The sequence below is a fragment of the Vidua chalybeata genome, chromosome 5 (genome assembly GCF_026979565.1).
Source record: "Vidua chalybeata isolate OUT-0048 chromosome 5, bVidCha1 merged haplotype, whole genome shotgun sequence".
NCBI classification, from domain to species: domain Eukaryota; kingdom Metazoa; phylum Chordata; class Aves; order Passeriformes; family Viduidae; genus Vidua; species Vidua chalybeata.
Genome location: NC_071534.1, coordinates 25572126 through 25588815, shown reverse-complemented (window position 1 = coordinate 25588815; position 16690 = coordinate 25572126). Strand labels below are relative to the sequence as shown.

General features: G+C 39.8%; 1 protein-coding gene and 1 long non-coding RNA gene across 4 annotated transcripts in view; both read left to right on the top strand.

Moving 5' to 3' along the window:
- IPO8 (importin 8) overlaps positions 1-7890 on the top strand; it is a 47259-nt gene extending 39369 nt beyond the window's left edge. The window contains exons 24-26 of one of the 2 annotated variants that reach the window (XM_053943772.1): positions 617-733; positions 831-891; positions 1424-1511. In XM_053943772.1, coding sequence (XP_053799747.1) covers positions 617-733; positions 831-853 — 140 coding nt within the window. In that variant the 3' untranslated portion in view covers positions 854-891; positions 1424-1511. Of the gene's footprint in view, positions 1-616; positions 734-830; positions 892-1423 lie in introns of both variants that reach the window. The other variant, XM_053943770.1, reaches the window with a different exon arrangement.
- Positions 7891-13745: 5855 nt separating this feature from the next.
- Positions 13746-14830, top strand: LOC128788611 (uncharacterized). Of its 2 annotated transcripts, XR_008431141.1 has the most exons (3): positions 13771-13823; positions 14168-14223; positions 14631-14830. It is a non-coding gene; the product is annotated as an uncharacterized LOC128788611 (long non-coding RNA). The 2 variants fall into 2 exon arrangements; XR_008431142.1 differs by lacking the exon at positions 14168-14223 and having other exon boundaries at positions 13746-13823.
- Positions 14831-16690: the final 1860 nt, after the last annotated feature.

Below are 16690 nucleotides of genomic sequence, written 5' to 3'. Positions count from 1 at the left end.
TGTTTATGGTCATCAGTGGGGAAAACCCTTTTCTTTGTTACAAATAATAGTTTAGATTACTGAAACTGTAAAATGTGATCTCACTTTCTAATGTTAGTCCTCAGTTTTTTGGCTTACTACTGCTGCAAAAAACAAATGGTAGCAAATAGAGCCAGAGATTAATTCTCTTCACGTTCTCCCTTAGAATTTTTCAATCACAGCCTAAATAAGTGGAGCTTGGTCACTAGAGGGACTCCTATATAGAGAAATATTTGTCACCTTCTTGATGTTAATAGAGAAATTATTTTCTCCCTTTCCTGTTTCACTAATCTTGTTGCTTTTAGTTTTCATATGAGTTTTAAACGAGAATATTCAATTCACATTGTCCATGAATAATGGCCACATGGTTAATGTTCTGTTTCAGAAAGCAGAGGATGTAATTAAGTTCCCCAAAATGGATTGCCTCTATTAGAGTGGGAATTCTGTGCAAAGAAAACCGACAGGAATACTGATCTCGTTTAGCAATGCAGATTCTGTTTTAAAACCAGTCAGAATTTCCATGTGTTTCATTTTGTTATTCTGAGATTAACTTGTATGTAAACTGACAATGACTTTTCCTCCATTGCTGCCCTGACAGTGGTGCAGAGCCGGGATGCAGCCTGGTACCATTCCCTGACTGCGCCGTTGAGTGAGGATCAGAAGAAACAGCTGCAGGAGATCTACACATTAGCAGAGCACCGGAGAACTGCTGCAGGTGAGTCAGTTCCCTGGGCCCCTTTCAGCTCTTGCAGAGATGTTGGAACTGCTTCTAATCTGTAACGACCCCCTCTGTGCTAATTAACGTTTTCTAGGAAGCGTGAGCAGGATATCATGATTACATTATTCCTTGCCTGGAAGTGTGTGTTATTCAGAGTAAGTTTACTATTGTTTCTAATTAATTGCCTTCTCATTGACTTGTGCTGCTGTTTGAACAGGGTATGAACTAGTTTTACACAATCTGACATTTGAAATGAAGAACAAATTAAGGCAATATCTATCTGCAGCCAGGCATTTGATGAAGATTACTATCAGTTATTATGTGTTTAACAGTTTTCTAACTTTTTAACTAATTATGTTGCCTTGCAGTTAGTGTGAGGTTTTAGATGCATAGAAAGCTTGCATCATGGAAAATAAATTCAGATTTAATCAAAAAGAATGCAGAATAGGGTGGCATAAACTGATTTGGTAAAGGATTAATTTTTCAACTCTGTTGCAGAGGTGTGCACATTTATGCCTTCAGAGAAAACCTGAGTGTAATGTATTCCTGTCATTGCATTTAGGGAATGAAATTTTGACTCAGCTGAGAGTTTTTTCCATAACTTTGCATTCGTAGTTGAGCTGTATTGTCTCTGACAAAGGTGTTCTCTGCAGACTATTTTTCATATCCTTTTTCTTTGAATTCTAGAGACTAAGACAATAGAACAGCAAAGTGGCTACACGTTTGACAACAAAGGACTGATCACAGCATTTAATTTTGCTGGAAATACTCCCGGTGGCAACTGAAGGATCGGCTACAACGGTCAATGGAAAGGGTCTCATCACTACATTTTCTTGAAATCATCGTGACTTTTGAGTGATGGGGAGGGTAATTTAATGCAGCTGAAGGTTTTCTGGGAAATAGCGGTGTGCTTCTCCCACCAGAATGCTCTTTCTAACCAGCTACTGTAATGTACAAATTCTTGTGGTGTTTTTATAATTTGATGGACTGAAAGGAAATGTTCGTCCTCAAGGAACCTGGATGACCAGGAGGGGCCAGGCTGCATCTAATTGAGTTGCACTTCTCAGGTTTTTGCTGTGCAGAATTGATAGATTCAAATGGATAACAGTGCCTTCTGTTGTACATGGATTGCCTGAACAAATGGATTTTGGAGTGCATTATAATTTTTTAAGCATAAGGACATTTCTTGATACACTGTAAGCCTTGGTTCCATGTTTTCCAATGCTTTTTACTCCTCGGTTTAATTGTTTGTTGGTTGCATACAAATTGCTGGATTCGGAATATTAGCACACCTTCCCTATTTGGTGCAGACCAAGTGTATAGAGGGAGGTGTCTCTTGTAGTTGCAGAGCATACACTGGTTATGTCAAAGGGTATGGCAGATTTTTCCTTGATGCAGTAGTCTTAAATTATTTCTCTTAGCCATGAATTCAACTCGCTTGAGTTACAGTGGCTTGCCTGGCAGGTGGCTACCCTAAATCTACATCAATATTAGCTACTGCCTGGACAAGTGGTGTGGCCCTCTCATGTAGATGTTCTACATGACAGCTTATTTTTGCTATTATTGATGAATATTGGATTATATGTGGGATAATCTCTTCTGTTTTTTTTCATTCATTACCATTCCAGGGGTAGTACTGAATAATGTGGTACAAAATATTTGCAATATTTTATTTATTTTGATAGAAGAAGAACAGCTTCAAACTTACCTCTTACTATTACACTCTGTGGTTGTATCTCTGGTCTGCATTGCAGTTGGTTATTCTTGTTCCATGCTGAAATTTCTTCTGACAGATTTTTTTCCTGAATTTTGAAGACTGGCTTCACCACTGGAGGTTTAGACTAGATATTAGGAAAAATTTCCTCATGGGAATGATGGTCATACATTGGGACAGGTTGCCCAGGGAAGTGGGAAGAATCAACATCCCTGGAAGTGTTTAAGCAACAGGTAGATGTGGCACTTAGGGACAGGGTTTTGCAGTGAACACGGGGTTAGCAGTTGTACTTGATGACCTTAGAGGTCTTTTCCAACCTAAAGGGTTCTATAGGACAAGGTGTTTGTGGAGAATTTCATGTAGAGAGGAAGTGATAGCAGCACTAATTAGAATAGGTGCCCCTCCTTTAGGTCTACTGGGATTGCAGTGATATAGCAAAAAGCAGTAGGGGTGCTTTAGAATGTGAACTTTGGATTGGAGATAAAATGTTTAGACCAGATTTTGTCTCTGTGTTAATTTCTTTATGATTTAAAAAATATTCACCAATCAATTTTAAATGCATACTAATAATCTATTTCTTTACAGCAGCGTCCCAAATAAAAAGTCAAAGCCTTTCCCATACCCCATTAAATTTTCCACAACTACAGTAAATTACTGCTGGCTCTGTGCAGTGCCGAAGCTTTCATTTTGTCATTCTGGGTGAGTCTGATAAATCTGAGGCACTATGTGCCTTGTCTTCTGGAAAAGGCCAGAGGATCTCTGCCCATTCCTGCTGGAATTTTCCTAGCCTGGCAGCTGTGGGGCAGAATGTTCCCTATGCTTTCCTGTTTCTTGCACCTTTTTCTCAAACTCTGAGGCTGTTTCTGTGATGCTGCTTCCTCTTTCTTTTTTTTTGCCTTCCTCTCCCCAGCAGCTACAGAGTAAAGTTGCCCTGGTTCATGTAGGTTTTTCAATGATGCTACTTATTTAATAACAACAGTGAAAATGGGTCGTTTTCAGGCCCGTTGTACATGTGGAAAGTTGTGAGAATTCCAGGGTCTGTATTTCCAAAGGGGAACAGTCTGTTGAGCTGGACAAGTTCTTTAAGGTCAAGCAGCAGAGGGCCAGGATATCCTTTATTTTGAATGTCAGGTTATGAAAATTACAGGTCACTTGCGAATTTAGGCCTGGGGGTGTACTGACTGAGACAGTAAGTAGGAAAGCAATACATGCAGTTTGCTGGGGAGTTTATCAGAAACCACAGAAGTTTTGAAATCATTCATGAATTTAAGAAATGTTTTTTGGAAGTTAAGGGCACTGGTGACTTCTCTCTTACCTGTCAATTGAAGTTAGGTATTAGGCAAGTAAGTTATTTAAGCCCTTTATTAGTTTATTAAAAGAAACAAGATTGTCAGGTTGGGTTTCTTTAAAGCCCATTTGCCTTCTCTACACTGGTGTGCAGAGTAGAAGATGGATTTATTTTCTGCTAATGAGGTTGCTTGCATGGTCACAGGCTAATATTTAGGAGTTGATGTGTTCAAGGTAAAATCTGCTTTTGCATAGCATCATCTTGGTGTCACTAAGCTGAACTATGGCTGCTCCCTAGTTCTGCTTCTTCTATACTTTTCAAATCAGCTGCCAAGAAAATTTCATCCAGATGTTTCATACAAGAGTTTAATCAGCATTGTGGAGTTGGGAATCTTTGTTGTCTATTTTGCACTGGGGTCAGAGATGTTTGAGGGAATGGCATGTAAAAAGGTTAAATGCCTTTCCCTTCCCAGAAGATTCATAAGCAAATGTTTCTACTGGCAAAAGCAAATGTTAATTATTTTATTCATTTTTTTTTAAAGGGTTTTCATCCAAAAAGATTTACTGGGCTCTGGCCTCCACTTTAACATATGGTTCTCTTTTAACATGATAAATACCCATTTGTACATGATCATAAATAGGTAATGGATTTTAGGTGTTTCTTTCTGAGCTGTGTCCAGCTTTGTACTACATTAAAGGAAGAGTAACACAAATGTGCATTTACTGTCTCACTTTGAAGCCGAGGTAATCATGAAATACCAGATACCAGCACTGCCAACCAAGCATGATGTATTTGTCAATGGAAGGATAGAGAATCATGAATGTATTGCAAAATAAAACAAAGGCTGATAACTGGTGATTTATGTTGCGCCATGCCCATAATTCCAGTGTAAGATGATCTATGTGGGCACCACAGTGGCTTTACATAGGAAATTAGTGTTATGGGGGTTGTAATCATAGCAAATGTGAACTTACATAAGCTGCTTTTCCAGATAAAATTAACTAATCCTGGGTGTTGAACTGCATATGCTGTTTTGTCACTTGTGAAGGGAAAGTAAGAATCACCACATGTTTTGGCTGCCTCTTTTTGCTGTCTCTCTTTCAGCATTGAAGTACATTGCTTGCTTTCATTACAAAGCAGAATCTTTAATCACAATGGCCAGCTCCAGGAAGAGTACAGAATATCAAACTGAGGAAAAGGTTGAAAAACCCCAAACCTCAACAATCCCCTAAAACACACATGTGGACAATCTGACTGAAATGAATGTACTTTGGGAGTATTAAGTCAAAATACATAAAGAACATCACACAAAATTATGTTCTTTGCTTTAGGGAAAGCAAATTTTGTGAGATTCTTTGCTTTAGGGAAAAAGGCTGCCTGTGGGGTGTCAGGGAGCCATGAAATGCTCTGCTTTAGGATGTGCCCTTTGCCTGTGAAGTCCTGGCAGTTTGTGACTCTGGATCTATCATACATTGTAGAGGAGAGACGGTAGGACAGTAGAGGATTTTTTTTTCCTTACTACAAAGCCAGAGTCTGTCTTGAGATTGTCTTGAGCCAAAGGAATTGTAGACAACATGAATGATTAACTGTCTTGTTTTCAGAATACTATTCTGTCTTTTTCTTCCTTCCTTTTCTTCTTTTGTCACCCACAATGTTATTGGGTATTTCAGGGAGTTTTGAAAAGCCATGAAAAGGTAAACCTTAAACAATTTTTATAAAATCTTTTTCTTGAAGGAATGCAATTCATCAGTTGCATTTCTCTCTGTAGAACAGTCCCTCATTAGACGTACACAGATGATACAGAACTTCAGAAGCCCCTCACTTGTGCATGTAGTTTGATGAGCCTCTCTGTGATCTACTCCTTAATATGGGCACTTTGAAATCTCTATACCTTGCACTGAAATTTGCTCAAAGGATAGGCAAAAATGCACTATGTACTGGAGTACCCAGTCCTCGTTCTGAGATATGCCCCAGTCAATCTTTTGTTAGTATTTGGCAGTCTGGTGGTCAGTTCCTCAAGGGTCTCTGTCTCTGATTGAGGACGTTCTTCAAGTCCAAGAGGCTGTCTCTGCAGGTAGGCAGAGAATCGATTTTTCCTCACTGCAGAAAAGCATACAGCACGCATTGCTATGAACTTCTTGATCATAGGAGTGAAAATAGCATTCTTTTCTCTGGGATATCAGATTTAACCCAGGTGGGTGAGACACAGTAGAGATGCACATTCCCATTGTGTTTAAGGAAGCCACACACTATTCCAAGTGCCAAGAAGTCTCGGCATAAAACCATATCAGAAAGAGGATGTGTGAACAGGGCAAGCTGCTTGCTTTGGATGCCTCATCCACTGCTACTACTTTTGTTAAACTAATCAGAGAAAACCAGTGTAAAATGAAAGAAAATTAAAGCAGTGCTTGGGCACTGGACAGGTGGAAACTGTCCTGGCCTGTAGATCTGTTTCTGATACGCACTGCAAATACACACATATATTCTTCAAATTCAATATGCATCATCTGTATGGATGTTCAGGACCCTGACTGACAGCCATTAATGAGAGGTGAAGACTTAATGTGATTTTTCTCTGGCAGAAATAAGATGCATCCCTTTAAAATGTCTGGAAACTGCTTGTCCTGACTGATATGCAATCACCAACATGAGACACTCAGTGGGATTATAATCTTTCTTAAAGATGATCAGCATTACCTCCTAAAGAGCTACTGAAAGTGCTCTTTGTCTAGGGAGCTGGCAGATGAACTGCTCTTGGACTAGAAGAGTTTTGGGGAACGCTAATTCAGAGAGAATCTGCAGGCATATGTGGTTGTGATGAATTGGGAAAGGATCCATCTAAATTGAGGGGATGCTTTTGATATGATTGGCGATCTGCAGCATTCTCAATGTTGTCCAAAGGTCTTCTAGAGCAGCATTCAAGAACTTTGTCCCATGCCTGCCTTTGGGAAGAGAATGTGCTTGGGCAGCCCTAAATTTGGTGCAGTGCTTTGAACTTGAGATCAGAAAACAATTTTGATTACAAGTTGTTCATAACAGAAAAATTATGTGGAAGTGGTGTTCTAGTGCTAGAATTCTCTTTGTAGGCTGTATAGAGGTTCACAGTTTAAGAGTTTAGCTCTGTTCATGGTAGTGTAGAAGTTCCAGATACATGGATTTCTCCAACATGAATACGACAGTGTCAGCTGCAGGATTCACCTGAGAGAGTGTCGGTCAGGGGCTGCCTGCTGGACCATCTGGATTATGTGACGTGAAATGCAAAAACTCTGAAATTACTTGATAGTTAAAGCTGTTGAGCAACAAAAATGTTCTTGAAATGAGATTTTAGTATTATTCTCAGGTATGTTTTAATTTTCATGTTTTGTGCCCTTATACAAAATGTAATATTACTGCATAACATAGAGGCCTATTCATTTCTCACAGAACTGTTTACCATTGAAGAAGGTGTTTATCCAATAATTGTTCCTCATTTTCAGATATTTTCAACAGGTTTGTTAGTGAAGTTGCACATATCCATCTTTCACCACTTTTTATGCACAGAGATCTTGGAAATGAACTTAACAAAAGGAAGAACAGTGCTTTGAAAAGAGAATATTGTGCATAAGCAGGTTATTTCTAGAAAACAGAACTATGGCTTCTGAAGAAAATATGAACCATAAATATTTATACAAAAGTGCATGAAGTAAAGAAATTAATGTAAGACAATATAAGCAAGACATGTTCTTTGATCACAGCTGTAATGTTTATTTTTCATTGCCAAACAATGTGTGACACTTACTTTTGATTGCATGCGCTGTTGGAATAACGCCTAGCATAAATCATGTGTAATGTTTTGGGGGCTCAAAAAGAGACCAAAGAGGCCATGCACATTTCTTTTGATACTAAAAGCAAGGACATGAGCCCAGGACTGCTGTGACTGGAGGAGCCTGCTATGTGCTACATTAGCAAATTGAATTGCAGGATCATCACCTTTGTAAAAAGCCTGAAATACTAAACTGTGGGTTGGCTTTGAAGGCAAGAACTGACAAATGCAAAGTATGCATTGATGACAAGAAGCACCTCTTCCTAGCTTAAAGAATTCTGTACAGTGTTCTTTTAAGCTGTGCTGAATTTGCTTTAAAAACAGTAATAAATCTTATTGCTTAGGTCGAATGTTACATCTGTTGTGCATTTATATGGGAAGAATAATATTTCTTAAAAACTGTAACATGCCACCTACCAAGAAGCCAAATCTCATTTTATAGCTGCTTTTCATACAGCCATAAAACTTCTTTGCAAAAACACGTGATAATTAATTTTAAACAAATGTGTGTGTTATCCAGAGTTAATATGTGCATTTGTGTAGCAGTGTGTTTGTTAATCTCTGACTCGTGAAGGCAGCTGTTCACTTCCACTCATTGGCTGTGAAAGAACATAACTGATGGTTGACACAGACCACCTGAGCACAATTCTCAAAATATCAAACTAGTGAAGATATTAATCTGCACCAGAGCTTCGGCCAGTCTGCTGTGCATGGAATTCTTAAAGAAGGCACTGTTACCAGCCTTCTGGAGGACAAGAAATGAATTTTCCAGGCTGCAACTGCAAGCCTGGTATTCATACCAGTGGAGTATTTCTCTGGTGGTGAGTTGCTGAAGTAGCCTGTTTGTTAAATTGCATTGGTTGGTAATGCTTGCCTTTTACTGTATGGGCCACTTCTATATGTCCTCCACAGTCTGTCTCTCTGAAAGCTGTGCTTTTAGTGGTCTGTGTTTTTGAACTAGGGAGGCTGAATTAGTGTAGTTTGCCCAAAGCCATAGCAACGTGTTGCAGCTGGCATGAGAAATTAAAATTCTGGCTCTGTAGAAGTGCCTGGGAGTTTTGCTATTGGCTCTAACGGAGCTAGGATTTTACCCATGCAATTTGCTAGGTCCTGGTATTTGGATTACTGCTGATACCTTCCACAGAAGATCTGCCAGAACGTACTTAATTTATGAAATTGCTCAGCAACAGCGAGTTCCACTACTGAACTGCAATTTTAATCTGTCTAGCAGTGACACTGTTTAATTGTATTTTGTGTGGGTTGCTTGGTATGACATGGTCTCCTGGAGAAAAAATGGTTCTCAGCAAGGTGATGAATGATATCCCAGTTGCTAATTCCCCTTGAGGCTTTGAGGTGAACGTGATGGATTGGAAGCAGAACTCCAGATGACTGGTGGTATCATCTGTGCCATGTGTGAGGGTGCAGGTTGGGAAGCCCTGTGCAGGTATTAACAAACATCCTGGATTGGTTGTGAGGTTGTAGGTTGTGATTGCCATTTCTAACAGGCTCTAAATAGTGTATGTGTTACCCAAGTAAATATTTGGCTCCTGTGCTGCCTCCTGCCCTCTGACACTGGACTAGAATCTTTGGACTAGAATCACATTCTTAACCTGAATTCTAACTCCCAGTCTCTTAGAATGGTAACTTGTTTCATTTGGTCCCCAGCAAAGGTGAAATAGGATCAGTGTTTGCTTTCTCTTGTTGCCAGGTATGTTAAATGAACAATTTAAATAATTTAATTACCCGTTTGATTAAATTACTTGGACTTTATCCAATGTCATGCAGTTTCCTGCTGATTTTTTTTTTTCTGGCAGAGCTCAAGCTACATGGTATTGTGTCCACATCAGGAAAACTCTCCATAGTCACATAAATAAGATTCTGAGCAAAATACAGAGTATGGAAAGGACATATCAGTATATGAATAATGGATTTCTCCTTTTTTATTAAATGCATTGGCCTTCTATCTCTCAGCACCTTTTAGAGCAGAATGTGCAACTACAACAACTAAGGGTGCCTTAAGCAGTTTCTATTTAATAGAAATACTACATACTATCCTTTTTACACAACATACCTTGCCTGCCCTGAGAGGTTGTTGTGCAAAGTGTGGTAATGGGGCCAAATGTCTGCACCTTTGTGTAGGGATTTGAGCACAGCCATGGGGCTGGCACTGGGCTCTCAGCAGCAGTTGTGGCTGTGCTCTGCAAGAGTTGTGTCCTCATGGGGAGAGCACACCCTGTCTCATGTTCCTCCTGCCATGAGGATCTTCCTTGGAGGATGCAGGGGGTTAAACAAAATTGCAAGGAGAATAATCGGAGAACACCACAGTGCATCTGACTGTACACTGAGCTGAACTGGTTATCACCATCCTTTTGCTATGTATAGACCACTCAGAAATGTGTCAGCATGAGGTGAGATTAAACAAAGACATGGAGTCTAGTGTGGCAAGGATCATCATTCTGCCAAAAAAGAATCAACTCAGGGTAAACAGCATTATTAGCTCAATTTCTATTAGTGTTTTGAAGAAAAACTGACAAGGATCTGTCTGCACCATTGTGATGGAAGGAAAAGAAAAAGCCAGCCTGGCCAAGAGAGAATCCATGCACAAGAAATACCCTAAACATTGATTTCACTGGAACAGCAAGCGTGGAAATTACTGGGAAGAAGACTGACTGTTCCAGATGTTCAGTTACAGAATATTTATCCCAATGCATTGTTAATCAAAAGGTTTACTGATTACATGAAGGTAGATCTAAGGTAAAGAGTTGCAGGTACATTCCTATTGTGCTCCTCTGATCTGTAAGTACTTTGGAACCTGGAGCTGTCTGAGCCACCAGGCTGGAGGCTCTAAAGGAATTTTCCTGGCTGCCAAGGGTTGTTCTGTCAGTGAGAGAAAATTCTGCAGTCTCAGATTGCCTTCATTATTGTGATTCCTTCTTCCTAAGTCTGGTGAAGGCTGAAGGCTCATTTGATCTTTTGTTTAATGGGATTTTCTATTGGTGATTGATATTCTTCTAATAAAATACACAAACCACTGTCACTGTGTGGCTGAAGTAGCAGCTGGTTTTGGTTGCAAATCATTCCTGGTTTCCTGTCTCAGAAGGAGTGCTTGTGTTAGTCTCTGCTCTGATGAAGCTTTGTTACCCTCTAGTTTGTTTGTTCTGTAGCTTCACAATGCAGTGATCTTCCAGAGCATCAGGATGTTGTCTTAGATCTTCAGCTTCTGCTTTTTGTAAACACAGAAGTTTGCTCACTTCATTGTGATTCTGGATTCTGCTGAACTCACATGTGCCCCTCTTTGGGGTTTGTGACTGTGATCTGCTGAATTAGGAAGAACTGTGGTGTGGTGCTAGATTTTTCTTTCAATAGATGTTCCCATAAAGCATGGATAATGAGATTCTCTTACTGTTCCCTTTCTTTAGATACAGTTTCATGTAAAATGTTTTCAAATAGATTTTGTGCAATTTTTTTTTCATTGTTTCAGGACCAAAGTGCTGAATCAAGGTCCAAATCTTTAAATGATGAAATTCTGTAACTGTATTGCAGGTTGAAGAAGATACAGAAAACATGAGGCAAACACATCCAAGATTTACTATGACAAGAAAAAGAGAGTATTGCTTTGCTTATAAACTGTACATACTTAATATTTATATTTTAAATATCTCCATTTTTTTGCTTTGTTCCAGTTTTGGGCAGGGGAAGATTTAATCTGCTTCTGCTTTTTATTTGTCTATGGAGCTGTAGTTGACTTTTAATTCTGGATTTTACTTTATGACAGTATTGCTGCAGGAAAATATAGAACCAGCTACTTAATGTCAAAGGATGTGTGCTAGTTTATTTTGTTGCCATTTTTGTGGCTTTCATCCAAGGTCACTTGTGTCATGAGACACCTGAGTCCAAGATCTATTCTGCTGCAGGAGATTGCCTAGCAGTACGCTAACAGTTCATAATCTAAAGAATTTTTGAAGCTATATTAAAGCACAGTGAAGCATTTTATTCTTCTCTGAATGGTTCCTGTTTCACAACAAAACTTTGTGCAATAACATTTTCTTACTTTTTTAAAAATATCCCCCTTTTGGTTGAGGAAAAAATAGAGGGCAAAAATCAGCAACTGTGGACCTTTGAAGATAGACAGATGAGCAGGATATGGCATGCTAATAGGTAGATAAGGAAAAAAATAAGCACGCTACCTAATTTTAGGCACCTAATTTAGATTAGGAGGCTTATCTTGTTAGGTTTTTGTTAGGAGGGTGAGAGATAGCCAGAGTTCTGCTCCTAAGGCATCAGATGCTCAAAGTCATCATCTGGCAAAGCCTGCTTCCTTCTCATAAAGCAAGCTCAGGGAGATGTGCCGTCCATGTTGGGTGGGGGATTCTGCTAATGTGAGTGCACCCCCGGTGGGTGTATTTTGAAGGGAAAGATGTGAGCTTGCGGACCCCAAGTTGGGCAACTCCTGAGAGACTCCCCTGGCAGGGGAGACCCTCCTGGAGCAGTTCTGTGTCAGGAACGAGAGACACATTGGACTTTTTCAGTCTTCAGTTTCTCTTTATTGTTATCTTATTAAAACTTCAGCACACTGTCTACACCAGACTCTGCGTGCAAGAAAAACAGCACAAAAATAGCTAACAATCTTTTGTTACAAAGCTTTTTAAGTTTAATTAAACCCTAAGCTACTTAATTAAGAAGTGGCTTAAATTATTTTCTTTTTTAATTTAATAACTGACCTCTAAAGACTTATAATGTAGATTTTTCTTCTCAATTATGACACTACCTAAACTTAAAAAGAAGAAGAAAAAAAAAAAAAAAAGAAAAAAACTCAAAACAACACTTTATATCTTCTATTTTAAACTCATTTATAACATATTAAAAATCTTAAAACTTAAGTTTCTCACTCATATGATATACTACACTACTTTTTATAATTTTTATAAACTATTTCACACTTTTTTAGTTTTTAGTTTACTTTGGAACTTTAGAAGTTTTTTCTATAAATGAAGGTCAAAGTTAGTGTTCCCCTGGGGGTCAAAACACCCCAAGGCAGACAGAGAAATATTCTCAGTGCCCTAAGTTTCTACAGAAAGAGAAACACTCATGAGGTTTATAACCTATAGTAATTAGAGAAGAAAAGTCTCCACATTTTGTTTGCTGGTTATGTGCAAGTGAATAGTCAGTTTTGCTGATGTTTGTGCATAAGAGAGATTCTGAAACATGACTAATTTGATGCATATGCTTTGTCTTGCCATGATAAATTAGAACCTTTCCATACCCAGGAGCTGAGCTGTAGTTCTTCTTGATTTAAAGTATGTTATGCTGCCTTAATTGCACCATTTATCACGACTTTCTGGTGCTTTTTAATTTTGCTTTTTACTGTGGATTCTCTAACCCAAGTAAATGATGCTACAGCATTCAGGAAACTTGGAGGGTATTCAAGGCAGCACGTCATCAGCTCTCTGAAAGATATTCTATGAACACCAAAGTTGTAGGACCTTGAAAAAAGGCCATTGGCTTGAAGAGCTTGGAAATCTGTGGGACAGAAGCACTTAAAGGTATGTAGGGTTCTGATTCTGAGTTACTGAAGGTGTTGTGCCCCTGGGCCAATGGTGTCCAGATCTGTCTTTTAGAATTAGGGGAAAACCCTAAAGAAAGGAAACAGAGCCCTTGAAGGAGTATGTTACAGAGCTGCATTTTCTACTGATTTCTATTACTCTCCTTCCTTGAAGACTTAGAACCAGAACTTAGTTCAGGTTAGAAGGGAGCTTAGGAGATTCCTAGTCAACCTGCTGCCCAAAGCACAGCCAGCTCAGAGATCAGAGAAGATGGCTCAGAATTTTATCCAGCCTGTCTTTCTGTAGGATGGGCAGGGGAAATTCGAGGGTAACAGAATAGCTTGGTTGGCCTGTGTGGGCAGAGATAATTAGGAGGGCAGGTGCTTGACTTGTTCAAATGTGATAATGGCAATAATCTTCAATGAAGTGGCTCTGCTTCCAGCAGAGCATAATTAGCCTTTGCATTTGAAAGGAAATGATCAGGAAAAGCAATAAGCATTAGGCAGGAGTCCCACTACCATGTAGTTTCTAACTCTGGAAACCACAGCTTGCTTCAAGGAGTGTTGGCTTCAATTGCAAGGGTATGTCACTTCCTCAGAGCAGGCCAAAAGCTGAAGCATGAACTGCAGAGTTCTGTGGCATCACAAACTATAGAGCTGTGGGGGAAGGGAAGGTGTAAAGGGAGAACCCACATGAGAAACCAGTGGCTGTTTGGACTGCCAAGTGTCAGCAGGTGTCTGGTACGTTCTGCTTGCTGAGGAAAGTAGGAGGCTTATTGTTCACAGGAGAAAAGAAGTATCTCTCTGACAAAAGATCTAAGCATGGGAGAACCAGATGGATGGAGGGACCTCCGAGGTTTCAAGGAGATGGGTTGTGACCCCCATGTTCTTTCCCGAGGAGATAGAGCATATTGGTGAAGGAGAAAAGGCAAGACAGGGAAATACTGGCTTTTGAGGGTTGTGAAAGGCACTTACTGGCATTTACTTTGTGCTACTGTCAGGGAAAGCATAGGCACATTCCTGACCCTGAAACTGCTCAAAATGTAGCATAAAGATGCACAGGCAACACAACTGTGTCTTTCCAGTCTCCAGTTTCGCTATCAGACTTCACTTCGCAATGATCCCTCTGTGAGAGGTGCAGGTACATACTGAATATACTTTTATAATTAGTGTAAAGTTTATTTGTACAATGTATTGCCTCTCTGTGGATGTACTGAAAAGCCAGATAGGAGACACCGGGCGGTGGGAGGGTCTAGATAACAATGTGGCATTGAGGAAGAGGGGATGCACAGGTATGGGCAAGTTTAGGGAGGGACGGAGGGAGAGGGAAGGTGAGTGCGGGCAGCGCGAGAGCGGCTGTGACGCTGTCCGCGGTGCTGAGTGCTCCCCACCAGGGCTGCCTCTGCTGTCTTCTTCCATCGTCTATAATCTTCCTGCCTATAACATCTCTGTGTCATTTTGCAAATGGTGTGGCCCGCTGGAAACCAGGGATTTTCACCGTGGCAGGTAACTCTGAATATCTCCACCACGTTTCCTCTTTCCTCACAGAAAGCTGCTATTATGGAAATAACTGTCTGCTAAGCTGAGCACAGTGGGGAGTTCTCAGGAAGATGATTCTTCTGAACATGCCTGTGAAATGCTGCTGAAAATGGCTACACCAAAGCAAGGAGCAACTCCTCTCATACCATCCCAGCACATCAACTGACAGAGTTGCAAAACCTGAATCCTTAAAATCCTGACTGAATTGATGTAGCTGAGCTTTTGTATGCTCTTGATTACAATACTTGATTGCCTAGAACTGCTCACAGTACCTAAAAATATCTGATATATTCAAACTATCAGCAACACATCCAGCATATAGTACTGAGTGCCACCCACTGGCTTGAAATATTTTTTTCACCATGTGCCTGACTTGCTACAGGAGCCAAAAAGCAGGAGAGAGACAGTTAGGAGTGACATTGAAAGGAAGAGTCTCCCTCATTATTTAACATGCTGAATTTGTTTAGAGTTCAAAATTTTGTAGTACTAAAAGCTCTTTGTGAGGTGTGATTGTTTAAATGGGTTCAATCTCTCTGATGGTGTTGAAGTGCTGCTTTGAGTCCAGCAGTTCTATAGGTTTTATTACATATTTCTGCCATGATGCTCCATGTTGGGCTCAGCTGTACCATTTTATAGGTGAGTAGCATTTAGAGATTTAAACTTTTTAGAATATGATAGATTTGTTTTTCACTTGAATGTGTCCTTGGATTTCTTCTGACAGAGTATGTATGGCTGTCAGGCTTACAATCTCAACACCCAGCATCACCTTGGTTTCCTAGGCCAACTGAGCATCCAAGGAAGGAGTATGTGAAAGCAGAAGATCCTAGATCTCTAAACGCATGCTTTTTGATGCTGTAACTTCTATCAGTCATCCCTTTTGGCACCTTTCTGAAAAGCCACTGTTAGTAGTCTAGGACACTTTTCCCTTCTGTTCTTATGTTTATCTTGCATTGGGTCCTGTTTCAGTTTAATTCAGGGAATGACAGAATGCCTTTATTCAGAACAGCAAAGCCTTGGCTGTAAGAGTCACAATGTTGATTTGCAGCTTTATATAATAGCTTTATTTCTGTGTGTGTTGTTCCTTGCACTTGCAGGAAGGACATGATGTTTCATCTACAACAATATTACTTTCAACATAAGGACTGTCCTCAGGAGTATTGTTAGCATGGGATGTTTTTGTGTTATATATTAGATTTCATGTGATTCTAGAAATCTCTGCTTCATTTTTCCCACGTGTTCAAGTAATAGCTGTACAAGGGAGGCTACTCATCTTGCCTGTGTCAAGCAAGAACTCATTTCAGCAATTGATGTGCCATCACCCAGTCTTTGCCTGCAGGACTCTGTTCTGCATAGAGAGAGTCAACCGTAGAGGAAAAGCTGCAAGAGTGGAGTACAACCATTTATAAACCTGTGACAAAATGAAAAACATGTTTCCCATTAAAAGCTGAGCCTGAGGATGCCTAATGTATAATTTTTTCATCCTGTGATCTTCAAGAATGATGTACACGTGATTTTTTGGGTTTTTAATAGTGATCCTGTTAGGAAGATCAGGTTAGGCAGATCTCAGCTAGATATCAAGATGTCAATTTTTCAGTCCTAAATGGCTAAATTTCTTATTAGGTTTGATTGCGTGAGGTGATAGGCACATATTTATTTTCTCTTTGCAGTATTCAAAGCCTTGTTGATGGTGGTTGCAGGAAGATACCTGATACCTTCAGACACCACAATGTTTAAATGAAGTAAGATATGATTGTCTGGCAAGCATATTCTGTCGAGTGGAAGAGAGCTTTGTTAAAACAGAGCAATATCTGTTATGTCTCGGTTATGAAATACCAGTTTTCTGACCTGATTATTCATATGGAGATTTTAGAGAGACATGATGGTCTCAACATATCACTCCTTTTCCAGAGCTATTCACCACCTAATTTCACTGGTCTCTGTTGTGCCTAGACTGCAGGGAAACATTTTATGTGCTTTTTCTTCCTTGCAAAGCAGGAAATTGCCAATTGTGCATTATCAAAGAAATGAGAGTTTAATAGAGAGCTCTCTCTGTGCTTCACTGTGGTACA